Below are 27,922 nucleotides of genomic sequence, written 5' to 3' on the forward strand. Positions count from 1 at the left end.
CTCTATTATCTCTTTCTTATATTTAAACTACTACTATTTTTACTATAGGACTAATATAATTCGTATTTCCTGAATAGTTATGTTTAATAACAGTATAGAGGATCTAGATAGATAGGGATCTCTGTTAACTATAATATAAGGATGTAAGAACTCTTGTTTAGTTCCTTAAGAGTTGTATATAATAATTAGAATAGTCTATACGCTATAGGTAGGGGTATCTTATTAGCCTACTACTTCTAAAAGAGAAGTATTATACTTTACTTAATTAAAGTAATATTTCTAGACAAATTTATAGCTAATAAGATCTACTTCTGTATAGGTATTAATATCTGTATACGTTTTAATATCGTTAAAGGACGTAAATTAGAATATAGAGACGGATAACTATTCCTACTTAAGGCTAGGAGTTAGAACTTATAGAAGTTAGTTTAACTCTAGTGCTTTTTCTAAGCTTCTTAACCGAATATTATTATAATAGTACTAGGGCCTTAAGCAGATTTTTTAGATCCTAGCTTCTAGGGCTTTCGGCAGTAAATAATATTTACTTACCTAGTAACCTAGCTTACTATAGTTAAAATAAGAGATAGAGAGTATTTTATTAAAGGAACTAGATAGACTGGTTCCAGTAACAGAAGTATAATTAGGATTATCTTTATTTTAAGAGGGAAACAGATAAAATCTGTTTCTGAAATAAGAGGGGTTCAGATTTAAATTAAAGTTGTTTTGATTCGGATTTAAATTAAAGTTATTTTGATTCGGGTTTGAATTAAAGTTGTTTTGATTTAGGTTTAATCTAGGACTATAAAAGCTTCTTAGATATAAATACTTAGAACCCTTTTAATCTTATTCTTTGCTATTAGACTAGTTCGGAAATAAGTTATTAAGTTATAGGTATTTTAAGCTTAAATTTAAATTATTATTAAATAGATTACGCTTTTGTGCCTTTGCTTTATTAAATTCCTATATACTCTATACTTTTTCTACTTATTCTGTATAAGTAGTAGGTATATTCTTTGTATATTATTAGATATATAGGGTTAACTACTGTTATAGCTTTAATATATAATAGTAAGCTTATTTGTCTTAGGATACCTAGGGTAGATAATACTCTAGATCTGTAAGGTAATAGTAAAAAGTCTTTAGTTCTTTGTTGATTTGTTAGCGATAGTACTCTATCTTATCGCTAACTTCTCTAGTAAAGGTATTTTTATTATATATTAGAGTAAGAGTCTATTCTTTAAAGTACTTCTAGTTACCGAGGTATTTATTATTATTATCCTTAAGGTATCTCTCTTCTATAGTCTAATTATTTTTATAATCAGAATTAAGGTACTTAACTCCTGTAAGGATCTTTATCTCCTTATCCTTATAAACCCTAGGATTACCTTAGAAAACGTAACTGAGTTAGAAGAGCTAATTTCCTTACTCTTAAATACTAAATAATCTCTTAAACTTATTGACCTTAAAACCCTCTACTTTCTTATATTTCTTAGCTTTAATTCGTCTGTAATTTATAGATAGGCTATTTAAGAAGTCTCCTATATAAATTTCAGAGACTTAAGCAGTAAGTTCCTTAAGACGTATATAAACTACTAGAAACTCCTTAAGGCGCTTAATTTTACATTTCTTTTCCTTTAGGCCTTCTTAATTAAGTTCTATAACGCTTCTAGTTATAGGTTTACTTATAATTCTTCGGATCTGCATTCTATATAGGGGAGAGGGTAACGATATATTAACAACGTATTTGGCAGTCTTGTAGATAGATATCTGGTCTGGTTCGGGTTTAATAGGGGTTCTAGGTTAATCTAGGATTAATTTAACTTTAGGCTGTTAAATAGCCAGAGGAGGTATAGTAGGTTTAGAATAAGCACTATTGCGAGAGGATACAGGGTTTCGACGTATAGAGGGCACTATCTTTAATCCTTAGGTAGTTAATAAAGAAGAATCAGAATTATAATGGTTACTAAAATATTAGGCTAGAGATCTGTAACTAGGCAAGGATATTGGATAGTAGAGATTAGATTAGATAGTTAATATACAGACTGATTCTTAAAGAGATTAAGAATTCTGAATACTTATAGGATCTTAAATACATTAGGGTTCGGGTAGGCCTTAATATACAGGTAACTTAAAGGGGATTCGGCTTCGGATCGGTGTTGAGTGTCTGAGGTATTGTATACTCGGAATCCTGTGACACTTAAACTAATAGCTAGACAGAAAGACTTAACTAAGTCCTAGAGAATTATCTTAGGTATTTTGTTAATAGAGAGTAATTAAATTAGGCTTAACTTTTTAAGATAGTATAGTTTATATATAATAATACTATAAATATATTAATTAATAAGACCCCTTTCTATATACTGCTAGGATATAATCCTAACTTCTAAGTCTAAGCTTTAGAGAAAGTACTTAAGAAAGAAGCCCTAAGTACTAAAGAACAGGTAATTTATCTTTAAAATATTTATAAAGAAGCTTTAAGAAAGCTTTAAATTATATAGAAAATATAACAGAAGTTATACAATAAAAATTATAAACTAAAAGACTTTAAGATTAGAACTCTTATATTCCTTTTAATAAGGAATATCTGCTTTAAAGCTAAAGAGAAGAAGTTATCTCTCTAATAAATCAGATCCTTCTATATCCTTATAAAGATTAGTGTACAGGTATATTATATTATATTACTAGAGAAGTACTTAAGATTATACAATGTTTTCTCTGTCTTTCTTCTTAAGCTATAGAATAGCTAAAATAAAGATAATTTATAGATACTAATATCTAAACTTAAAGATAAAGAGAGAAATAGGAGGTTAAAGAGATTTAAGATAAAAGAACCTTTAATAGAACCTTATACTATTATATTAAATAGACTAGCTAGCTATTAGAATATAACTAATAGAAACCTATAGATTACTTAAAGAATATATAAGGTATAATAAATTTATTCAGAAGAAAGAAAATAAAGAAAACTATATTATAAAGATAATAAAACCCCTAGGATACTACTAGGAAATACTACTAATTCGATAATAATTATCTTATATATTATACTAGTTATAAAAAGAAAGATAATAAAGGAAATACCTATAGGCCTAAGATTAATACTGAACGAGGCTGTTTAAATCTTAGAAGAGGGGAGATAAACCTAGAAACTTACTAAGGTAAACTATATATATCTGCTAGAGCTTGAATATTAGCAGTAGTTTAGACTATAGCCAGAGTTAAAGCAGCTTCTCTACCTAGAGTAATATCTTATAGATAACTAACTATAACCCTTTAGAAGAAAGATTAAATACTACTCTGCTAAAGGCTAAAATCTGTATTACTGATCTGTAAGTATAGAAGATTATTAGAATAGTAAGGGGGTAGAGTAGAAGACAAACTGGCTTTAGTATTTAACTTCTTCTATTACCTATCTACAAACTTAATATGACTTAATAAGGTCTAGTCTATATTTTTAGTATTAAAATAAAGCTTATACTTAGAGAGATAAACAGAGATTATCTTACGGTAGGAGACTAGAAGGTAATATAATCCTAATATAGCTATAGCCGTACTTATAATACCCTAAGTAGGAATAATAGTCCTAGGAACAGAAGTAGCAGTACTGTTAGCTTTAACCTTATATGTCTAGTTAAAGATAAGTTAGAGCTAGTACTAATTACTATAGATTCTATAGGATATCTAAGTAGAGTTAGTATTAAATTAAATTTAAATTAAATTAGAAGAGGTACTATACCTAGAAGCAGGACTTACTGTTACCCTTATATAGAGTACAGAAAACAGAATTAGTATAATCCTAGTTATACTAAATTTTAGGAATCTTATCTACAGAAGGATAAAGAGCTATCTCTACTATATACTTTATATAAGTAGTAAATAAAGGATATATAAAGTAAGTATAAAGAGAATATAAGTTATTACTGGGCCTATTATCTTCTAGTAGTCTATTATTACTATTATCTCTATCTTCTCTATTATCCCTATTATCTCTATCTCCTCTAGTAGTAACAGAAGCAGAAGCAGTATAATCCTTACCTTTCGTATGATCTCTACCTTAATAAGCAGTATCTCTAGTATCTCTAGAAAGATCTATAACCGTAATTAGAGCGCTAACAGTACTAGCAGCAGTAGTAGTAGCCGATATAATAAAAGAATAACAAATTAAGGATAAGAAGAAACAGATTAAGATTAAAGAAAATAAAGATAAGAGAAAAGTAAGGATTAAGAGAGTATAGGAGAAAGCTTTTATTATAGAGGTAATAAAGAGAGTATATTACTTTGTTTGTATCTATGTATAAATATACCGAATTAGGATATACCTGAGAGCCTTTAATTAAGGTAACGCTATTAAGTTTAGTCTGTTTAATCTAATTCTTACCTTTATTAATACCTAGGTTAGTTATTACTTAGAGAGGAGGATGAATTATTACGGGATTCTAAGTATATAATACCTCTGATACTTAACGCTGATCTAAAGCCGAATCCCCTTTGAGTTATCTGTATATCGAGGTCTACCCGAACCCTAATATATTTAAGATCCTATAAGTATTCAGAATTCTTAATCTCTTTAAGAATTAGTCTGTATATTAACTGTCTAATCTGATCTCTACTATCTAATATCCTTGCCTAGTCACAGGTCTCTAGCCTGACAACTTAGTAACTATTACAGAAAGGGACTATTACTAATAATTATAGTAGCTATTAATAACCGGAATACCTTATTAACAGGACTATCCTCCTTCTTCTTTACTTACAGATATTATATTAACCCTCTTAGTATAGACGACGATAATATAATATAAACAGATAAGATAACTCTGCCTACTGCTGTAGGCAAATTATTTATAAAATATCTATAAGAAGCTACTGATTAGGTACAATCTATAATTATAGTTGCCTAAGAGATATAATAAGAGTAAGTAAACTAATCTCAACGTACTGCTCCGACTTACTATATTAGCAATAAGGTTTAGCTAAACCTAGACATCGCCATAACCCATTTTAGGTTGAATATGCCGACCTAAAACCTAACCCACTGGGTTTTGGGTTATAGTAGCTAGAACCAAACCTAACCCAAAACCCAGTAGGTTATAAATAGGTAACCTATTTCGACCTATTTAGACCTAAAACCTAACCTACTGGGTTTTGGGTTATAGGGTAGATAACCTAACCTAACCTAAAACCTAGTAGGTTATGAATAGGTAACCTATTTTAACCTATCTTAACCTATTTGTGTATAAAACAGACGTCTTGGCGTTTATAAAACAGATTACTAAGTAGTATAAAATTATATCAGATACAGACGTATACTTAGTATATTGGTAATTAATTAGTTTACAATATCTTAATATTTATTGTATACTTCTATAAATTAATTATAAGTATTTAAGTTTATATTACTTATTATATTCTGATAAACTGTTGCTACTTTATACTAACAAAGTTACCTGTATACTCTCCCTTAATACTAGTCTCGAAGTTTAAGAAGATCCTTACTATCTACTATAGATATAGCGTTATCTTTACTATAAATCTTCTCTTTACTATCCCTAAGGATAGCCGCTGTTATCGGTAGCCTATTCTTCTTCTAGTAAAAGAAGAAGTTACTTCTATAAGCAGTAATCTCTATATACTTTATCTGCTTAAATACTAGAATAAACCGCCGATATACGTCTCTCTGCTAGATCCGGATTATTTTAGTTATCTAGATAGAGTTATAACTAAAGAGAATATCTAGATCCTTAATAACTATAAGATTTATCTACTGCTGCTAGCTAACTAGGCAAGCTAAGATCTCTAATATTAGGTAGAAATAGATTACTATAGGAAAAGGGTATACTATCTTACTATATTTAGTAGAGGTATATCCGGACGGGGTCTTAGGAGCCGGTATTAGGTTGCAATAGGTATCAGTAAGCTCTTCCTAGGTATCGGATTCTGGGGTATTAAGTATCGAATTATTAGTATAAACCTGAATATAATAAGCCAGAAAGATTATATAATTATCAGTAGCTAGACCTGTTAAGCTGTAGAGGATAGTTAGCAGGCTAAGCTGAGTATTATCTGTCTAGTAAACCTATTAAAATATAATAGTTAGTAGGTAGATTTAAAGATACTTTATAAGTTTAATATATCTGCTTAGTCTAATTAGTCTGATATCTCTAAGTATTGTCTGCTGTCTATATAGTAGTATCAATACCTTAGACTAACCCGTTCTTAGGCTCTTTATCTGCTGTAATCTGGCAAGCTTTAATATCTGTCTACTAGGTACTAATATAATTATATATCTTAGGTAGAATCTCGGTATAGTTTTAGGTATCCTTATTTGTAAGTAAGACAGAGCCTTAGAGAATACTCTACCTACGGCTAGTTTAGATATAATTATTGATATTAATATCGATATAGCAGAAGAAGGTTTTTTCACCAGCCTATATACTCTTATAGTAGTAAGGAAATAATACTAGATAATAGGTATAATCCGGACAAAAAAAGATATAGCTTATATAATAGCTAAGATCCTAACGAATTAGTTACTGGCCTAGACTATACTATATAACGTAATTCTAACTAAGGCGCAGACAGTTTAGTTAAGGCCGGAAATAGTATTTATATATCTGAATCTCTTTATAAATTAGAGGTATAATACTATTAGGATGCTAGCCGTCCTAGTTTATTAAAAGATAGCTAAAAAGCCTAGGAATTATAATAGAACCGTTTTCCTTTAAGTCTTAAGGTAGCCTGTTTGCTAAAATTTTCTGGGTAGTAGGTCTAAGATTAGGAAGAACGTAGTGTATAAACTCTAGTAGGTATAGCTATTCTTTTTTATATTTTGTAAAGTCTATAATCAGGGGAATAGCTACAGTAGGCTTAGATATCTAGCGATAAAAACTATATTAGTTATTATCAGTAGGCTTAGGTTTTAGCAGAAACTAGGCTACCTTATTCTTTAGTATATTGTTAAAGCTATTAAGATTCTAATATAAGAAATTAATTCGGCTAGCTAACTACTTATGGCTTTTACTTACTGAGTTTATTTAAAAGAGCTTAAATAGCTTTAAGGTATACTTCTGGTACAGACTCTGCTTATTAATCTTACTACGTATATAGATTATCTTTCCGAAAGAATAGAGCAAAATAAGATAAGTACGAAGAGTACTAAGCTTAGAAGCTATCTAAATTATACGGTTTATACTAGTACAGTAAATAGTATATATATAATTAGTTAGTAATCTGTATATCTAAGGTAAGATAGCCTAGTTTAGTTAAGCTTTAGGTACTAGAGTATTAGGGAGAGGAGGTATATCTTCTATTAGAATATTCTCTGGTAGACTAAAGATAAGAATATTATCTGTATCTGGTATATTAGTATTAGAAGAAGAAGGTTATAGTAATAGCGAGATAGTTTAAACTTAATTATAATCTAGATTAGCAGTAGTAGTATTGTTAGGATTACTACTAGTAGGTTTGTTGTTATAATCTATTAGAGTAATACTACTTTCTTACTTATAGTAAAAGCTATCCTAAGTAAGGTTAAGATTAGAGGTATAAATATCTTTAGCCTTAGGTCTCTAGAACTTACAAAGCTTAGTAATCTTTTTAAGATTATCTAGGATAATATACCTCTGGCTATAGGAACCTTTGCCTAATATACTAAGAAGTTTGATTATTAAATTATTAATTATATTATAAACTTAGTTAAATATTAGACCTTACTAAAGTATCTTATTTACTTAGTTAAATATACCTTTATTACAGAGATAAGTAAAAAGGCGCTGTACGTCGGTTCTCTAGTTAGATACGGCCTTATTCTAAATAGACTAGATAGTCTTTGTATCTTTAGCGTACTTAAGGGCTATCTTAGTAACCGATACCTACTTTACCTTAAATTTAGTAAGATTATAGGTACCCTTATAGATCTGGTTTTACTAGGCCTAGAGATAGAGATTATAGAGAATCTGTTCGATAAGGTTAATTTGCTTAAAGGTAATATTATAGTAATTATTAAGAATTCGATATATCTCTGTTTTCAGCAAAGTTATAAGCTATTTAGTAAAGTCAGATATAGTCCGAAAGGTACGTTTCTCTACTGTAAAGCTACCTTAGATTTTAGCTGAATTAGAAATTAAGGTACTCTTTGATACTAGAGTAGAAGAAGTAGTAGAACCCTTAGGCTTACAGAATTATAGGGTTGTCTCTACAGTATAGCTTAGGTTGTAGCTTAGGTTGTGGCTTAGGTTATAGCTTAGGTTGTCCTTAATATCAGGATTATCTATATTATAGATAGTATAGCTTAGAGAAACAGAATGCTTAAGAAGTAAGCAAAGTCTGTCTTTGTTTACTACGTCTGGTGCTATAGTTAAATACCTGTAGGTAAACAAAGAATTACGTAGATAGCGGTTAAATAAGTTGTATTATCAAAGGATTAAAGGTTCTGTTAGTTTTAAGGTAAGCAGTTAAAAGAAACTAAGATAAAAGAGAAGAAGTTTGAAGAAGTTAAGTTTAAAATAGCTATAATTAAAGCTGATATTCTCCCTAGGCTATAATTAGCCCGTTGACAGATATATAAACTAGAGGTTTGTATATAAGGAAGGTATATATATCTAAACGGGAATCTGATACAGAAGGAAGGTATAACCAGTAGCAGAATCTTAGCGGCCTTATAAACAATGCTAAGCCTTTGATTTTAGCCGAAATCTAGGGTTTAGATATAGTGACGTTTAACCTAGAGGTTTGTATATTAGAAAGGTACGCCTAAACGGGAATTAGATATAGTAGGAAGGTATAACTAGTAGCAGAATCTTAGCGGCCTTGTAAACAAGGCTAAGCCTTTAATTTTAGCTGAAATCTAGGGTTTAGATATAGCGATATATAACCTAGAGGTTTAAATATAAGGAAGGTACGTACGTCTAAACGGAAATCTGATACAGAAGGAAGGTATAACCAGCAGCAGGATCTTAGCGGCCTTATAAATAAGGCTAAGCCTTTGATTTTAGCCGAAATCTAGGGTTTAGATATAGCAACTTATAACCTAGAGATTTAAATATAAGGAAGGTATACTTAAATAGGAATCTGATATAGAAGGTGCGTTTAGTTATAGGATCTTAGCAGCCTTATAAATAAGGATAGGCCTTTAATTTTAGCCGAAATCTAAGGCTTAGAGATAGCGACGCTGGGGATATTAAAACTAAGACAGCTGTATCTATAATAACTATATTAGCCAGAACTTAGCCAAAGGTATAGTTTTTAAGAATAACAGTAAACGTACTAAATAATTATTTACTAGAATAGTTATTCTGCTAACTGTTATAAAGCTGATATCTTTTATTTAATTAAAGTTTGCAGTAGACTAGCGATAATAATAAGGTTAGGAATATATTAAAATTAATATATATATAGATTGCTATAATATCTGTTTAAAATTAGTAAGTTAGATCTAACTAAGGTAAATAGCCTTAAGACTAGGAGAATTATCGAGCAGTATTTTAAAGATACTTACTAAAAGATTAATTATAGAGTCCTAGGTATTGATTTTTATTTTTTGAAGATATATATATAGTTGTTTTGAGAAGATAATGCAGGTAACAAACTTACGCTAGCCTTAACTTACCGACGGGCTAGTTAAGTTATATAACTATCTTATATAAGTATAGTCTTAGGCTAATATCTATTTTTTACTTAGAAGACGAAGATATATATCTTCTATAGATATAAGTCAGTGTACTTTTAAGCTACTACTTAGCTACTAAAATTAATTTACTTAAATTTGATCTTTATCGGAATTAAAAGTAGCCTAAGGTTAATTAATCTCTGATAATTTAAATATCTAATTAATATAACTAATTAATATAAATATTATAGACTTCTACTCTCTATAGACTATTACTAAGTATCTATCTTAACTTCTAAGTTAAGTATAAGTTAAATATTTATATATTCTTCTTATATAATTTATAATTCTCCTATACAGAGACTAATTAGTATAAGACTAACTTAACTGCCTAAACCTATTCTGTACCTACAGCTAACTTACTATAATCTTTAATATTAACTCTCTCTGCTTAAGTAGCTTAACTAAAATCTAAGGATTAATAAGTACTTACGATATTTTAGCCTATTTTCCTCCTACTACTATACTAGTTACTGTGCTAGTAAACCTGAAACTTATACTAGTAATAGTAAAACTTATATCTATACTAATTATAAGATATATACCCTATATAAATACTCTGCTGCTTCTCTAAGGTATAAATCCTATATATAAGCTATATAAATCCTATATATAAGCTACTTAGCTCCCCTATTTTACTAAACCCTAAGCTTGTCCGTACCGCTGATTACCCCTTATACGTCTGAACTAATATTATTAGTTACTACGCTATATATACGCCTCCTTTTTTACAGCTAATAAGAACCTAATAGATACTGTCTGTCTAACTCTATACTCTCTGATAATATAAAATAAAGATAGTAGCTCTATAGTTTGTTGCTACTTATTTAAACAAAATACTTATCTTTTATATAAAGGCTAAGTATCTTATATTTCTGCTGAAATATAAAGGTCTTATACTTTGGCTACTTAGTATACGAACTATTTATTTTAGCTAAAATATCTCTAAAAGATATAAAAATTCTAGATCTATAGTAATTAAAGCTAGCTAATAAGGCAGGATAGGTTATCAATAGGTTAGAATAGGTTATTAATAGGTTAGAATAGGTTATTAATAGGTTAGAATAGGTTATTAATAGGTCAAAATAGGTTATTAATGGGTCAGAATAGGTTAGAATAGGTTAGAATAGGTTAGAAGAGATTTTTAACAGGTTATTAATAGGTTCTACTAGGTTTTACTAGGTTTAACCTATACTAGAACTAAATTAGCAGGAATAACGGACTATCTTCTTCTGATATATCTCCTTTTATAACTAATCTATATATAATAAGCTAATTCTTTTTCTTTCTTTCTTTCTTTCTTTCTTTATTAGTGTAGGTATTCCCTCTTCTGTTTTCTTTCTCTCTTACCTTACTATAAATCCTTAATTAATTAATAGTAATTATATTACAGAGTTAAAGTTAATATTCTAATTTTATTCTATTATTATATAATAGGAATACAGAGACTCTTAGTTACTTAACCCTATTATAGAATACTACTATATCTTCTAGTAGTCAGAATTAATATCTTATCGATACCCTTAAGCCTTATAGTAAGCCAGACTTTCTCTGCCTAGTTAACCCTCTACTAATCCCTAACTTACTTCTATATATTGGCCCTAATTATAGAAAAGAATATCTACTATATAATAATATAGTATATAACGACTAGGTAAAATAGTAGATTAAGACTGATTTTAGGCAGGAAAGTAAAGTAGTATAGGATTTAAACCGAAGTAGCGATATCTGGTAAGAATATAATTAGGTTGCATTAATTAAGAACAGAATACCTAAGGTTATGTATAAGTAATATAGTATAATTCTAGAGTATCTAATAAATAGTCTTCTGATAAAGAAAGGTTACTAAGGGACTTCTATAATAAAGAAGTATTTAGGTACTATAAACTATATCTAGGTAGGGCAGGGTAAAGAAGGCTTAGGGATTTCTTAGTTTTTAAAAATAAAGGTATAACCTTATTTCTCTTATATATATAATACTAATTAATTATAGATTTTAGAGTACTATTCTAGTCAAAATCCTCTTTTTATAAGAGTACTAGGAGGAAGAACTACTTTAGTTTACTACTATTAACCGACTACTAATATAACTTTTCGAAGCTCCTAGGCTTAGTAAGATTATCTGTATTATCTGTTTAGTATTCTCTAAGTCCTTAATACTCTCTGCTAAAATAATACATTACTGCTTATACTCTATTGTTAAAATATATTAGTAATCAGCCCTCTAAACCCTTTCTTCTAATACTAAGTTTTTACTTATACTTAACTGCTAGATGTTACCCTATAATTAGGTATTTATAGTAATAACTGCTTACTTTGTAGATATAAATTAGATATACTAAGAGATGTTGCTTAGATTTAAGCTAGTATATAGCGTATACAGCGGTTCTAATCTAAGCTAAATTATTCTTTAGATTCTAGAGTAATATTAGATTAAAGATTAGATTTATAGAATTACTACTAATAATGTAATAAACAATAAAATAATGATTAAGGCCCTTTAGCAGAGTCTGCCACCTAATATAACTGTTATCTAGATTCTCTATCTTATATATATTATCTAGCTAAGTTTAAATAAGCTTCTTAGGAAACTGAAGGTATCTCCTTAGAATAAGGATACTAAGACTAGATAGACTGAGCAGTATTCTACTATAGTAAAAAAGAATACCTAGAACTATAGTATTATAGTAATACTTAATAAGATTTAATATCTAGCTATATATGTTAATACTAGTCCTTAATATTATAAAACCTTTCTTTAACTCTAACTAAAAGAACCTTGACTAGTACCTATTTAAGATATTAAGATCTGTTAGAACTCTACCTTCTTAATGCTTTGCTAGGCTAAGTTAATTTATCTATTATTTAAGCCTTTCTATAAGGAATATAATTATACAGAGATACTCTTAACTAATAATAAGTAGTAATAAATTAACTATCTACTTTATATAACTTAGCTATTCTTTAACTATACTACTAAGCTATTAAAAATAAAGGATATTATAACTTATCTTATCTTTAAGCTCTATAATGTACTCTTTAATTATTTAGAATAGGCAAAAAAGCAGCTTAAACATAAGTATATTCTATAGAAGTAGTAAATATTAATAGCTTTGGATACTGATTATAATAAACTTTGTATTTATTATATACAGACAGACTATATATAAGGGTATATCTTTACTGTTAGCATAATGCTAGTACCTAATAGCTAATTTTGCTTCTTTCTCTCAGAAGACTAGGATTATAAGTAGTAGGTAAGGTACTGAAGATTATTCTAGATAGTATTATCTCTATACTAGACCTATCTCTTAGATAACTAATCTACTTCTGATCCTTAGACTTAGCCTATATCTACTTTATAGCTAAGTAAGATATTGAGTAGTAATTAAAGAGCTATAAAGCCTACAGACGACGAAGTAAGTTAGTATCTAGACAGTAGTATATAATCTCTTCTTAATATTTATTTATAATACTATATACTAATATCTACTATCTAGATCTAATTAAGATTAAGCTACTATAATACTAGCGTAAGAATTAATCTTATTTTCCTATAATCGTATAGCTTACTTAAGATATACTCTCTATTTTAGCAACCAGTGTAGGTATTGAATAGCTTTTTAATACTATATATAATATCTGTCATTACCGACGTAGCTGTATAAACTCTAAAATAATTAAGGAATATATATTGTTTCTTTGTTTAATATAATTTAATTTTAAAGAAGCAGAGATAAAGAAGCTAGAGTAGTACTTTTCCCTACAGAAGATTAAGGCAGTCTGAGAACTTAATATAGAGTATCCAGAGAAGGTTAAGGTTGAGATAGATAGTATTAGTGATTATAAGGAGGAAGATATAGTAGATCCTAAGGAGAGAGAGGAAATACCTAGCTTAGATAGTTATAATTATAAGGAGCTATAGCTAATATAGTCTCTACTACTATTATAATCTTATTACTTAGGACAAAAGTAAAAGGCTCAGACTAATAATATCTTTAAGGTTTACTAGTAATCGAATTTACTATCTTATAATTAAATTATTATAATCTGCTAGCTCTTAAGTTGTAATTTATTTATTAGGATAATAAGTTTATAATATAATATCTAATAAATATAAAGCATTTAATACCTTAGGATAGTAAACTTATACCTTAAATTACAAGCAGGAATTTTATAATTCTAGAAGTTATATAAGCTTAGTATATTTGCGCTATTTACACTAAAATAGGGACCTAGTGGGTTCCTATATAGGTTTTAGGTTAAGGGTCTCAACCTAAAACCTATTAATAGGTTATAGAATTAGACCCAAAACCTATTTTGGGCTGGGTTGGGTTGGGTTGGGTTATGGTTGATATAGGTTCTGGCGATGTCTAGCCATAAGTAGTCTATTTATATGGCAGATAGTAGAAAAGTGGGTCTATCCACAAAATTTTGGTGCTATAACCGAATGTGTGCTAATCATGGGCGTGCTATAAGCGGGAGTTGACTGTATATATTATTTAGACATATATTATAATCTTAAGGATAGGAAGCTACAACTATACTTACAAAGGCAGTAAAAGCCTAAACTATAGTATTATATAGAGGTCGAGATAGCGAAGTCTGGTCACTTAGTATCCCTATATTAAATACCTAGTTCCGGCTTAAGATAAGAATATAGAGTATATCTTTAGTATTATATTGTAATCCTTCTTTAAAGTTTTATTATTGAAGGATACGGTTTCGGTGATAAAATACTTTATAGATTAGCACAGAAGATATATAATGTTGGCCTACTGTTTTAACTTTGTTTACTGTCCCTAAGCCTCGGTAAAACTTATCAAGGGTAAGTCGCTATTATAAGTTCTAGGCTAGTCTTAGAAAGGAAATCTCTAAACCCCTAGCGGCAGAAAAAGGCACAATAATTAATATTCTAACTTCTAAATACGAGAGCTTCTAGAACCCCTCAAAAACTAATACAGTATTTTCGGAAGATAGAAGAAGGTCCTAATAAAATTTAAGAAGTTTTTGTCATAGATCTGTGAAATAGGGAAGTTTGGCGTTAAATACCAGACTGGGCAAGGCGGTGTCATTAAATACTATATTTAGCAAGAAGTAGGTCTATCAAAGAGCCGCCTTAACATAAACTTGACTATCTTTGGTCGTTAATATCTACGCCAATAAACGCTAAATTAGAAAACAAATTATATCATACTGTAGCCCTTGCCTTACTCTATAAGAAGTATATCTTCAAAGTAGAGAATTCCTCGCTTGGAGGGTGAGCCTTTTCCCGACATTTGACCTCTAGAAAACGATACGATAACGATGTAGTGCTGCGATACGATTTTATCGTACGATAATGCCAAGCCTAGTCACAGGACCTTAGTTATAGGCCCTGTAACGAACTGGGGTTGTTACCATTCGCGGATGCCTGACGTAGATGGCATCCACTTAGGCATCCACGCCTACATGTACTTAGTTCTATCTCAGCTTCCTCCTTCTTCTCCTCAAGCTATTACTTTCGTCGAACAGCTACTGTTTCCTTTGCTTTGTATGCTACGCCGTACGTTGATCTCTGTGAGCATCTGAGCATCCTCACAGGCCCTGGCCAATAAGAAACCTCTATTTGTAGTACCACACACCTCCATGATCAATATATATATTTGGTGATGCGAGCCAGTATATATATAGTAGACTATATTCTTCGTGGCTATTATACGACCGTAGCTAATATATAGCCGCGGAGATCATTAGAACTAGACCTAGATAGGAAACAAAGCCTTCTTTATATTTTAACTGTACTTTTGAGCAATTCAGCGCGTTATAGTGATATTGAACAGCTATTGTGGTGGTGAACGTGGCTGACACGCGACTGTGGCCGACGCGTAGCCCAATGTATGCTATTTGACGATATCGTTTTATCGTGCGATATCGCAATATCGTATCGTATATCGTATCGCAAGGTGTTAGAAAAAAAGATACGATATACGATAAATATCGCAAGGATTCTGCGATGACGATATACGATAACGATAGGCCAAAATCCTGCGATATCTTATCGTGAGCAGGCCTACGCGTGGAGTTACTTGAAACATGCAATATACTAGAAGTTGCCAACTGGCGTGGTTCCTGAGATATAACAAAAATTCGATTTGCGTCTTGAGTTGTTGTTCACTGCTTTCCTTAAAGACTCTCACCGTTTTGCAGTCAGGCCCACTGCACCCGGTACTCTGGGATAGGGGGGAAAACCTCACGATTTAGTCGGAGCCAAGGATAAATGTCAATCGAATTGAGTTTTTAATTCACACTATGCCGAGGACATTTGATCAACAGCCAGACTTAAGTATCTCATAGAATCCAGGTTCCAACCCTCTTCAATCTGCCTACCCCTAGTATAGTAGGCCAAGCGCTCTTTGGGGGCTTATTAACATCTTGGGAGTTGGCAGCTATTCCTTCACCTTCAATCAGATACCTATCTGTGACCAGATCCATCTCATTGAGAGGAACAAGCTTAGTCCCCTTCCAAAACTTCCACCCTAGAAACATGGCTGCCATGATCGGGATTTCTATATAGTATGAGACGAACCGAATAATGTCGAACTCTGGGCTAAAGCAAGACCAGCCTTGCACAAGGATGAGAAATATGTTTAGCCCGGCTGCTAATGCCGGGCCCACGGGGTACAGGAAATTCTTAAAAGGCAGCAGATGCTCGAGATTTTGGCGTCGTATAGCCGCACGGAATCGAAGTGAAGAAATACAGATGCACGTCCACGAAATCTGATTGGATACCCCAACTAGGTTTTGCAACCACGTCCAGAGCTGTCCAGATCCGATTTTACTGGCCCCAAAGCATAGTGCGCTGATGGTTGTAGTAGTGAGCACAGCTACCCAGGGAATTTGGAAGCGGTTGGTGAGGCCAAACCGGCGAGGGGCATACCCCTCTTTTGCCAAGGTGTAGAGGAGGCGCGATCCAGCGAAGAGTGCATGATTGGCAGCTGAAATAGCACTTGTCATTATCACGGCATTGATGAAGCTGCCTGCGACGGCACTACCGGCTTCGGCGAAAACAATAGTGAAGGGGCTAGTTGAAGTGCCTTCACTCGCAAGACCAGTGTAGTTGTATGGTACATCGAGCCCGATTATAGTTATTGAGACGATGTAAAAAAGGAGAACTCGCCAAAAGACGTTGCGAATCACTCGAGGGTAGGTTTGTGCTGGGTTTCGAGTTTCACCCGCAGTCACAGCAACGTTCTCTGTCCCTCCACTGGGCGAACATTAGCAATCGCTGATTTTGCGCCGTGGGAAGGTAACTACTCACTATGCGAAAGAAGCTGTGACGAAGACAGATGCAAAACCACCGATGCCGCCTACGAAGGGGGCATCGTCAAGGTAGAAATATCTGTCGCCCAGATACCTATGCTGAGTGTTGACGCCACAATTCACTACGATGCCGACGAGGATGAAACCCTAAGATGGGGTCAGAGCTGCATTGTAGGGACGTGTAGATCTCGCCGACTTACGATTATTGTCACAATCTTTAGTAGACAGAGCCAATATTCAGCCTAGAACTATCATCAGCAATGATTCAAAGTGGGATATTTGTATTAGTTACCTCTCCAAAAATCCTCACTGAGCATAGATTGAGTCCAAGCACAAATGCAAGGCAGATAAGGCTTAATGCCCAACCTGGGAAATTATCTGTCCAATATTGTAGCAGTACCTGCAATGCGACGAGGTCTGAAGCAGTCGATATTGCATCGTTGGCCCAGTAATTCCATGTCAGAGCAAATCCTAAACTTTCATCCACAAAACGACTTCTCCTATTAGACGTGGCTGGGATATAGTTCTGAGGCGGCGTCACTTACCCTGCAAAGGTACAGAACGAGCCAGTCACGGGAATGAAAGCCACCATCTCCCCGAGGCTAAGCATAGTAACGAGGACAATAGCACCGCAAATGGCATAGGCAAGGAGCATGGAGGCAGGACCTCCAGTCGCCAAAGCCCTGCCGGTGCCGAGGTATAATCCCGTACCGATCGTACCGCCGATAGCAATCATCTGCACCTGGCGAGGTGATAGCCTGCGCGAGAGTTGGCTCGAGTCGACAGCGTCAACTTGAGGGTCTGTAAGATCAGGAAATGACTCAGCCGTGGCCGGCTGTTTCTCTGCATCGTATTCCGGCATCACGAATAGCATAAAAGAAAACAAAAGCCCAGGACTTTGAATACAGAATGTTGAGTGCAAGCAGGCAGCTCCGAAAGTGAAAGTCATTTTACAACTAGCTCTTGAATGCGTAGGGACAGGCCAGCCCATATAACCAGATGCATACTTTGGCTAGAGGCAATTTGATGTGATATGGTGCAATTTATTTGCAGAATGAGCACTTTGCCACACTATACGGGACAGTCTAAACTTCCAGAGCCCAATCTATTGCTGACGAGAACACTGACATCTCATGGCCACTCCTCAAATCACAGGCAAGTCGTTTTTATCAAGTATAGTTTATGACGGATTAATGATAGTGAGTTATGACGTGTTCCGGATATTGAGAATTGGAATTGGTCTTACTCTTGCCAAAGAGCGGTGGCTTGATAGAATATACTGAAATTTTCGAACCAAATGTTTACTCCGAGCCACTACTCCGAACAACTACTCCGAACAACTACTCCGAACAACTACTCCGAACAACTACTCCGGCGGTCTGCTTCGGCCAAATCGTAGGACCCACATTGCTAAAATAGTCACTACCATTCAGACATCACGTAGATGAGCAATTCGACCCTCCATTCACACCATTGTATTATACTTTTTGAAAATCGCCGAACCATTTCGGCATGAACTCTTATTTTATCTTCCAGAATGCTCTCCAACGCTGGGGCCGAACTGACACCTGTCTTTTTAAGAAGAGTTTATGAAAGAGGGAGCGACGAGTCAGAATCGCCTTGGAAGCTTTTCATTCCCCCCGACATTTCTACTTGGAATGGCTTGCTACGACACTAGGTCGACGATAGGAAACCATCTACTACAGCTTCGCGGTCTACCGTGCTCGCCAGTGTCGGGTGAAGTACCTGTGGATTATGAATCTCAGGTTCTGCTTTCGCTCTTCAATTTACACCGGAATCTGTTAGCAGCGGGTGGCTCCGTCGCGGGAATCAGACGTTTGACCTTGTCCATTAGTAACCACGATGCTCGGCTCAGTCAACATAGCCGCCATCTACATCGTTTTCTACGTGCCAGCAATCCCGTCATAAATATAGTTTCGGCGGCCCAGCTGGAAGACGCGGCATGGCGTTTTGTTATTGATGCCGAGGCTGCCGTCTTTGTTCCCATCCCCCAATCGCCGCCTCCTGCCGAGGACAAGACATGGGATGTCATCATCCTAGGTGCTGGCCTTGCCGGCCTTACGGCTGCCGAGAAACTCCTACATACCGGACTCTCATGCCTTATCCTTGAGGCCCGCGACCGCGTGGGAGGTCGCACTTGGAGCGTTCCCCTATCGAACAGAAAAGGCATCGTGGATATTGGTGCGTCTTGGTTGAACGATACCAATCAGAGCCAGATATCCAAGCTCGCCGGTCGCTTTGGGCTCGATCTCATCGTGCAGAATACGACGGGTAGTTGCGTGGCACAGGATAAGGCGAATAGCAATCACTCCTTTGACTATGGGAGACTGCCTGTAAGAACCTTGTCCTCAATCTCACAGCCTGCCCCAGACCTTATCCGACTAACTAATACCTAGTTCGATCCTGACACACAGAAGCTCATTGGCGAGATTCGAGATCTCGTCGAAGCAGACTGCCAGCGTCTTGATGCCGCAAACCCCCAAAGCCCTGTCCACGATGCTATGACTTTTCTTGCCTACCTTCGCAGCCGCAACGCAAGCGAGACTACCATTGCATCTGCCTCGATCTGGACCCGTGCCATGCTAGGTCAAGAGCCCCAGGACATATCGGCTCTTTTTTTCCTACACCACTGCAAATCTGGTGGCGGTCTTCTACAGATGCGGTCGGATCGCACGGGCGGAGGTCAGAACCTTCGTATTCGGCAAGGAGCGCAGGCCGTAGCTCAAGCTCTATCTGCGTCCCTACCGTCAGACAATGTATTGCTCGCCTCACCTGTCACCTCAATCGATCAATCAAATGAAAACCTTGTGATCGTTCAAACCCCTCACCGAACCCTCCGAGCGTCTAAAGTTATTTCCACAGTACCTTCGCCTGCTCTTCGGGAGATTTCATTTACGCCTCAACTACCAGCTTGTAAGCAATTATTGGTCGATTCTTATGCCTACGGGTATTTCACGAAAGCTATGCTAGTTTTTAAAACCCCTTTTTGGATTGAAAAGGGATTTTGCGGGTTATCCCAGTCTTTCAATGGCCCAGCCACGATTATTCGGGACTGCAGCGTCCCAGAGGACGACTGTTGGGTCTTGACCTGCTTTTTGTGCGGTGATACGGGCCGTGCTTGGTCGCTTCAGGATGAAAAAGCCCGGACAAATACTCTTCTCGACCAAGTAGGAAGGTTGTATAGCGATAAGGAAATCGTGCTCAATGAGTATCTAATGACTGTCTGGCATGACTGGGCCGCGGAACGGTACTCTGGCTTTGGCTGTCCTTGTCCTTCTTTGCCACCCGGTGTCCTTTCTGCAGTGGGAGATGTACTCCGCGAGTCCTACAGGAATGTTCACTTTTCCGGGACAGAAACCGCTATTGAATGGAAGGGTTTCATGGAAGGTGCTGTCCGTAGTGGCCAGCAGGCTGCCACCGAGGTTTCCAAGCAGTTACTCAAATGCTGAAGATGGGCATTTGAATACTTTGCTGCTGCTTAGTGCTGCCTTTTTGTAGGGTCTGCAGCCCCCACACTTATTTTCGTGGCTAAATGACCGGCGAAATCACGGAAATAGAAATTGCAGTTATATCAACCAAATGGAACGTATATAGTAGGATGTTTTTATTTATTTACAGACAGCAGGCCTAGAAACATCGGAGGTGCGATAGAGACTACTCTATCAACATGTATTAATACTCTACCTATTAAGAAACGGATGGTCGGCAAGATGGTGCCAGAAATTCATCTCAAAATCCTGGAACCCCCTATCATCCCATATGGCCCACTCCCCATCGTTTAGAGCTGTGAAATTTTCAGAGCTTGCGAGCGCCCCAGATCGACCTTCGGATGTGGTCGCCACATCTCGCGAGGATTGAAACGGCAATATCATCCGGCCGAGAAGGGTTTTGATTGTTTGGGTTGCCCGAGAAAGCAAGGCAAAATTGGGCGAGTTGACATACACCAGAGTTCCATTTTCAACCTCTCCCACAAGAATACTGAGGTTTTGGAATATACTGGACATGTCGGCTTGGGTTATTTCACTGACTGAAGGTCGGTTTGCAAGGGTAAGTGCTATGGAGCCGGCCGCTGACAGTCCGTAATACACGACCTGAACTCGAAAATCAACGCACAATTCTATTAGGAGCAAAACATGGCCGACATACCTTCCAGACTAACGAAGTGCCGGAATTGATGATCTGGCCCTTGAGCATCACCGTCTCGATCACAAGATCAAGCATTTCTCTGGAAATGCTGAATAAATCCGGGGCCGGGTCCATGGCCACCGAACGGAGCAACGCTCGCCGTAGTAGAAAATGTACGTGAAGATAATTTAGCTTCATGTTGACCATGAAGTCACGTTCTACTGGTCGCCGGTCGCACGCCTTGAGGCTGCATTCAAGGCGATAGCTCTCGGGGACAGCTCCCCATTGAGCAAGGGCATCGGCATATATGAGGCTGAGACTGAATTGGCATTAAGTTCAAAGAAGCCATGGTTACGTAGAACTTACTGCCCTTGTTGCAATTTTTCCTCATTTCTTTCTTCCGCAAATAGATCTAGTATATCCTCCTTCAAAATGCCACAAATAGCTGCCCATGTAGAGTCTGTCACGAAGTTCGGCCTCTCGGTTGGATCCCAGACCGCTGGCATGCGAGATGCCCTTTGGGCTGGCTGCATAGCTGTACCTGGAAGGTAGAAGTGACAAAATTTCCGCAGAATCCGGGGTGGTCGGCCAAGAAATATTGAGACATTTTTATCGGCAGAATACGTCCTACAGAAAGCTATTTGACGGAGATCACGCAGGAATCGTGGCGCAGTGCGAAATGAATGCGTTTGTTGTTGGTGGTAACCGAGAGCATAAATTGAGGCTGCGACATCTCCCAATTTCCGCCAAGAGAGGTAGCCTAGAAAGTTCGTCAACAATTTAAACTCAAGGAGAGTTAGTACAGAGATCTCTCACTCTGATCACCATCCACCTGTGAATGAGAAATGAAGTTTTCGTACTGCAGAAAAAGCTGGAGATCATTCATACAATCTAGCGGTAGACAAAGCTCTAAACATTGATCCGAGTACGTAAGCGCAAGCTGTTGGAGCCGACGCCGTTGTTGCTCCGAGTCATATAATGGCTCTGCATAAGGGAGGTCTACGGAGGCTCGGCAGATGGCAGTGAAGAATATGCCAAATGTTTCCCAGCGAGCATTTTCTCCGGAAAAACTGGAACAGTATTCGCCATAGCTAGTTTCTTCATTTGAAGGAATCCGTTGGCATGAGCGATAAAAGAGCTGTTTAGATATGGTCCGAGCGGTGGCATGTGTTCCATCACACTGTAACAGCACGTAGTCAACCGTGGTTGCACAAGCTTCTGTGAGTGGGCCGGCCAAGGCGAGGTTTGCCCCAGTTGAAATCCAGTTCTGGTAGAGACAGCTGAATGACTGGATCGCAAGTTCGCAGTGGAGCTTGAGAATGAGCTCTGTGCCCTTAGCGACAGAATTGTCGTCGACCACGCATTCGTTCTGGGGGACTGGACTAAGCTCGGTTTGTTGGCTCACGCCGCCGACCTGTGCAGTGCTTTGGAGTGGCAACTGATCAAACAGGGTCGTATGGCTAGATGAGCCCAGATAGCCGGGGTTAGGATATTGAATTGAGGGCGCTTCTGAATTTCCAGAAATCCCGGCATTTGATGGAACAGAAGCTGTGTCATCTTCCCGGGACCTAGTGGACTATTAATATGATGTCCCACGATACTAAGCAACGTGTACACCTGAACCTTGCTACTTACATCTGTGCGCCTGACTTCCGAGCCAAAGGTCGTTTGAATGGTCTGAGCCGATATGCACATTCGGTAGCCAGACCTTTGTCTCGGCACCTTGCACAGCTGGGTCTCCCGTGGTCGCATCTGAGTTTCATAGCCCGACATGTGTTACATGCCGGTAGTTTCCCGGGCTTTGAAGACAACCGATTGAGATTCGGAGTCGGCATCGCGAAGCAGAGTCAATTAAGGAAGAAGCTGACCTTGGTGTGGGATTTTCCGATGAAGGGAAGGAGAGCCCCAATCGGAGCGTAGTTTTGCCGACCCACTTTCCCACTTTCTTCGGCGCTGCTGCGGTCTCCGGCCTTCACTCAGACTCCGACATTTCCTACGGCCTTATAGCCGACCCTGACAACGAAGGATCCATAAATTCGGTTTGTGATCATTGGATGATGCATGGGAAGGAAAGACACAGCTTGCGTCACCCTTGAATGTATTGACGCCCTTTGCACATCAGTTATTCGGGTCCATACAGTTCGGTGTATCCACAAGAAGCCATAATTTATTCGCAGTTACAAACTGTCTGCGTCGCGAGGGGTGCGTTGACTGATGGTCATGTTGAGGGTGAGTAAGAAACGCAAATTTTATCTTTCGTATATTTTTAGCTGAATGACATGACAGATAGTCTACAACGATCAGTCGTGAAACAAAGTAAGGTAAACCCCATTCTGCTATATCGAAATGTCCGCAGTAAGTATGCATGCTCAAAAACAACATGTCTGGACAATTATGAATTGCCAAGTCAGAAGTTCAGACACCAGATAGGACGGAAGATGTCCGCATGCTTGCTAGCAGGAGCTCCGTAGATCTGAAAGAACGGGATGTTCTACCTTTTTCATCGTACACTCGATAGAGAAGCAACCAAACAGTGCCTCTAGGATGATTACCAAAGCGGCCTCACCATTAGTTCCAATATGGGGAACCTATAGCAAGGAATTTGTCTTCAAGAGTCCCAGCGTAATATATGAATTTCAGTGTAATTTTAGACATGCTACCAAAGATATACGGGCATATTTCCATTTTCCATTTCAAACAGTATGCAGTATTCGCTATCCAGAGTAGGTACAAGAAAGATTCTAGAGTTACTTGTGGCTCATACAAGTTGTTGCCAGTGGCGAACTTTGGTTTCAAGCTAAGTGTGCGGGTGAAAGTAAGACATTCAGCCAACCTATATGGGTGGGCTAGATCAAACCCTTCGTTTTTCCGAAGTATCCCCGATAAAGCACCTACGTAGCAACATTGCTGCTGCGGATAGTGGCTTCCAGGGGAAATACCGAATTCTCAACTGTAACGCCTGCATAGACCCGATCAAATCGTTCCTGCAGATCTCTGGCTTTCGTCCACTCGTATTCGGGATCACGCAGCCAAAGCCGAACAAGGTGGCGTCTAAAGAAATTCAGTTCACATTCCTCGACGATTTATTTCCTTTTGACACTCACCGCTTCTCAGCAGAGTCAGTAAACGCCCCTCGGGCATGTAAGATGCTCAAGTTATTAGCGAACTGGATGTCGCCTTTATGAAAGTCCAGCGAGATGGCGTTTTCTTCAGCTGTGAAATGAACAGCATCTAACGCTTCTGCCTGTGCTTCAGTAAGCGGTGGAATGTTCGCCGACCGCTTGCATTCCAAATAGCCCGTCAAGTTCCTTCGTGAATATTGAATGATAAGCCGCTCAAGGTCGGTCTTAGTTGCAGGCTGATAATACAGCAGTGGACGCAACTTGTACACATCCTCAGTCGGGGCAAAGCTAGGATCGGACACATTTTTCAGTTTCCTCTTCTTTAGTTTGGTATGGAGTTCGAGGCGGGAGAGGGTCGGGAAGCTTACTCATCAAACGGCCAAGGTTCGGAAAGAGTTCTGATCAGATCAGGACGCGTAGAAGCGAGGACGTTATACACGTGGCAGGTACTTGCAAGGGAAACTCTCGCCGCCAGATTCGCCTTCACTGAGACAGAAAAGTGCAATAACATCGCCTGCATCAGTATGGAATACTTGTTTGTCTGCGGTGACAACGGGCCCGGGGATTTCCTTGCTAGTGCAGCCGTGACTGAGATCCTTAACGTGGGCAACAAGGACATCAGCAGGCTTGCCTTGCCATTTATTGTCTTGGCGGCCACGTATTGGTGCAACGTGCGATGACAAGCCGGTATAAATGATGATGTTCTCCTCACGAGTGTAATTGTCCACTGGGAGGCCGCGAATGACTTTGAAACCGTGTCCATTATGAACTTCGTTGGAGATTTCGCGCAACGCACTGTGTAGCTTGGGCAAGGGAAATGTCGCAGGCAAGAGCTCGCCCATTGGCCTATTCAATGCTATCCAAGGATTGGCGAGTTAGTATGAGCATGCTGACAATTTAATTCACTTCAAAAACAATCATACCCTGGAAGTGCCGGAGGGCAGCATTGATCTCCTCGAGATCCGCGGTGGTGAGATGGTAGTTCCAGTCGTAGGTATTGGTTAGATTCTCGGGATTCCATACAAGGCTGCCAGTTAATTGCGATGGAAATCCCTCGAGAAGTTTTTTGTCAAGATTCTCAGTCGCTTGTCTTTGTTGTCGGCGTGCTAGGTATCTATCGCGGTCTGGCATGTACCCGATCTCGGGGGAATTGCTAAGATGAGGCACAACCATTGCGGGAAAAAAATACGCAGGTTGCTCGTCAGCAAAGTAAAAGTTAAGCAAAGATCGGGTATCGCCGTGCACTGTTGGTTTTATCTCCAGGATGCGGCCTCTGTAGCATCTAATAACAGAAAAGTTATGGTGTCCCAATTATTTGGAGAAATTGCGATTGAATTTTTACCGGGTAGTCCATGATAAATGAAAGGCCACTTTTCCCTCTCATGGTCGCTTACCAACAGATTATAGTGACATTAAGAACTATCAGCGGGGCGGTCGTCGGCATCGGCGTGGACATCGGAGTAAATGGCCGTTCGGCATAATTTCGGGGCCTCGACCCGCTCACATAGAGTCCCGCTTTTCCTGCATATGGCGCAAATACTCTTGGCTGTGGAGACTATTATCATCCACCACTGTTGATCTTTCACCATTCCTCGTTTATCGCTCCTCGTTTATCGTTCCTCGTTTACCGCTTATCGTTTATCGTTTGCCCTCCGGAATGGTCGGCCGCCAAGAATCCGGCAATAGGAGCAGACCTGAATTTGGCGCGATATTTTACAGGAGCTTCTGGTATCGGAAACTTAGTTCGAGATCTAACTCTTAGTCGAACATGGTCTACACACCTAATGACGTGCGTTGTCTCCTTATGGAAATCCTGGCCGTGAGAAAGCGGTTAAACTGTGGAGTTCTTGTTCGGCACTAAATTTGACGTCCAACATGATATTGTTGTAGCCTATGATAAAGAGACGACAAGTACTTCAGTTTACACATTTCATCTGAAATGAAATCGCACGAGTCAATATCTTAGGATGCGGCGAGCCCATCTCAAGTCCCGTCTGGGCTCGACATCCGTAAGCGGCGAGATCTTTCACTACGTCCTACACATTTTTGACCAAAAACAGTCTAATATGGCTATTCTAGAAAACCCGCCCGACAACTGTTAAGTATATCGCCTAGAAAGGCAGCCGAGGGCTGGGAAAGGCCCCGGAGCCTTCCGCTTCCAGGGGCACTTGCAGTGCCCTGGAGTTCTGGTAGACGCTGCAAAAACAGTCAATTTAGAGCGAATAACGAAGAATACTTCATCCAGATGCGAGATTGCTGGTGTACAAGGGACAAAGCCGCACTATCAGAAATGATTCAGGTGTTCTATACGAAGAACCAAGCTGTTTGAAAATCATATTTATCTTGTCGCTGTATATAAAGCCTCATATATTCTTAAATAAACAATGAATAGTTTTGTTCCTATCTGCACTCATTTCATCACAATAAGGTGGACTATGAGGATGACTAGAACACCATAACGTTTTTCATCGCTGATAATGCTGAATTGGGCTAAGCAGACTGGATAATTATCTCGGACTCGGTCTGTTCCGGAAGACTGAAAGCTTCTCCGTACATAAAAGTTCGGTTGAGTAGGGACCTCTGCCGCTATAAAATCCTTTCCTTATCTCGGATCCAGTATTCGGGTACGGTATATTCCGGTTCCGAATGACCATGAGCTAGTAGTACATAAACGAGGCAATGACCAGTCCCAATCTATATCTCTCCACCCTTCGAAAGAAATAGGCAACAATTTGATAAAGCTGTGGCCTCCCCTGGTGCCTAATCAACCTCCAAGATGACCAGCGTTGTAGGTATCATCTTCCTTCACCTCAAATTTCATCTCGAATACCTCTTACTACCAGCTGAAACCCTTCAATCATCCCATTAACCACATTGCTCTCTCTGTCCCTTGTCTTAAAACTGCGATGTAATTCTACACCAGCATCCTCGGCTTCCACATCCTCTCACCGCCAAGTACTATCTCCCGCAGCGCTACACCCGATGCGCCGATCTTTGATATCTATCCTGCCTCTCTGTAGGTTGTAAAACTTGTTCTTCTTACTTATGGTAATGGTGTCGGCCTCGAGCTCTTAGAATTCGAAGACCTGAAATTGAGATTAGCGAGGAGGCAAACTTCGAGCGCGACTAGAAGCGAGGGGGCGTATTTCATATTGCAGTTACGGTGCCCTGTATTGATGATATAATTGCTAAGGTCGAGAAGGCAGGCAGAACGCTCATTGGGAAAATGCTAACCGTTTTCGGATATAAAGCTGCCTATGCGAGGGACCCCTGGGGCAACGTTATTAAGTTTCTAGAATGTAGTTTTAAACTATTGATGGGGAATATGGAATTACGGATCGCACGGACAGGCGGATACCTCTGCAACGTAATTGCGAAGCGAGGCGTCCAACTATTCATACCCTATGTCTTTTGAGTATACAGAGTAGTAGTGCCCTGAAACGAAGGAACGAAGTGGAAGGGGTTACCATTGTCATTGTAGGGCTGCACACGAATATAGATTTGCTTATTCGTATTCGTCAATTTGCTTCAACCTGTTGAGATAAGTACAAATAGACATCGCCAGAACCCATGTCAACCATGACCTAACCCAACCCAACCCAGCCCAAAATGGGTTTTGGGTCTAATTCTATAACCCATTGATGGGTTTTAGGTTGAGGCCCTTAACCAAAAACCCACATGGGGA

The 27,922-nt window shown here is 37.7% G+C and overlaps 4 protein-coding genes across 4 annotated transcripts; 1 reads left to right on the forward strand and 3 right to left on the reverse strand.

The window, feature by feature from the left end:
• Window positions 1-15,997: 15,997 nt before the first annotated feature.
• N7509_014007 (amino acid permease) lies at window positions 15,998-17,831 on the reverse strand (the record flags this gene model as incomplete). The annotated part of the gene is made up of 5 exons (XM_056638644.1): window positions 15,998-16,913; window positions 16,968-17,116; window positions 17,170-17,211; window positions 17,262-17,469; window positions 17,515-17,831. The coding sequence occupies 5 exons, from the start codon at window positions 17,829-17,831 to the stop codon at window positions 15,998-16,000; spliced, it is 1,632 nt and encodes a 543-aa protein (XP_056480633.1).
• A 796-nt stretch (window positions 17,832-18,627) lies between these two features.
• On the forward strand, window positions 18,628-20,439 carry N7509_014008 (putative flavin-containing amine oxidase; the record flags this gene model as incomplete). The annotated part of the gene is made up of 2 exons (XM_056638645.1): window positions 18,628-19,323; window positions 19,387-20,439. The coding sequence occupies 2 exons, from the start codon at window positions 18,628-18,630 to the stop codon at window positions 20,437-20,439; spliced, it is 1,749 nt and encodes a 582-aa protein (XP_056480634.1).
• Window positions 20,440-20,676: 237 nt separating this feature from the next.
• N7509_014009 (Zn(II)2Cys6 transcription factor) lies at window positions 20,677-22,950 on the reverse strand (the record flags this gene model as incomplete). Its single annotated transcript, XM_056638646.1, has 5 exons — window positions 20,677-21,081; window positions 21,137-21,434; window positions 21,482-21,875; window positions 21,932-22,683; window positions 22,751-22,950. Coding segments are annotated over 5 exons (2,049 nt in total), but the record flags the coding sequence as incomplete, so codon positions are not given.
• Window positions 22,951-24,006: 1,056 nt separating this feature from the next.
• Window positions 24,007-25,410, reverse strand: N7509_014010 (uncharacterized protein; the record flags this gene model as incomplete). The annotated part of the gene is made up of 4 exons (XM_056638647.1): window positions 24,007-24,166; window positions 24,220-24,600; window positions 24,688-25,093; window positions 25,161-25,410. The coding sequence occupies 4 exons, from the start codon at window positions 25,408-25,410 to the stop codon at window positions 24,007-24,009; spliced, it is 1,197 nt and encodes a 398-aa protein (XP_056480636.1).
• Window positions 25,411-27,922: the final 2,512 nt, after the last annotated feature.

Source organism: Penicillium cosmopolitanum (genome assembly GCF_028827165.1).
Source record: "Penicillium cosmopolitanum strain IBT 29677 chromosome Unknown utg000013l:1.0-859999.0:1.0-860633.0, whole genome shotgun sequence".
Classification (NCBI taxonomy): Eukaryota; Fungi; Ascomycota; class Eurotiomycetes; order Eurotiales; family Aspergillaceae; genus Penicillium; species Penicillium cosmopolitanum.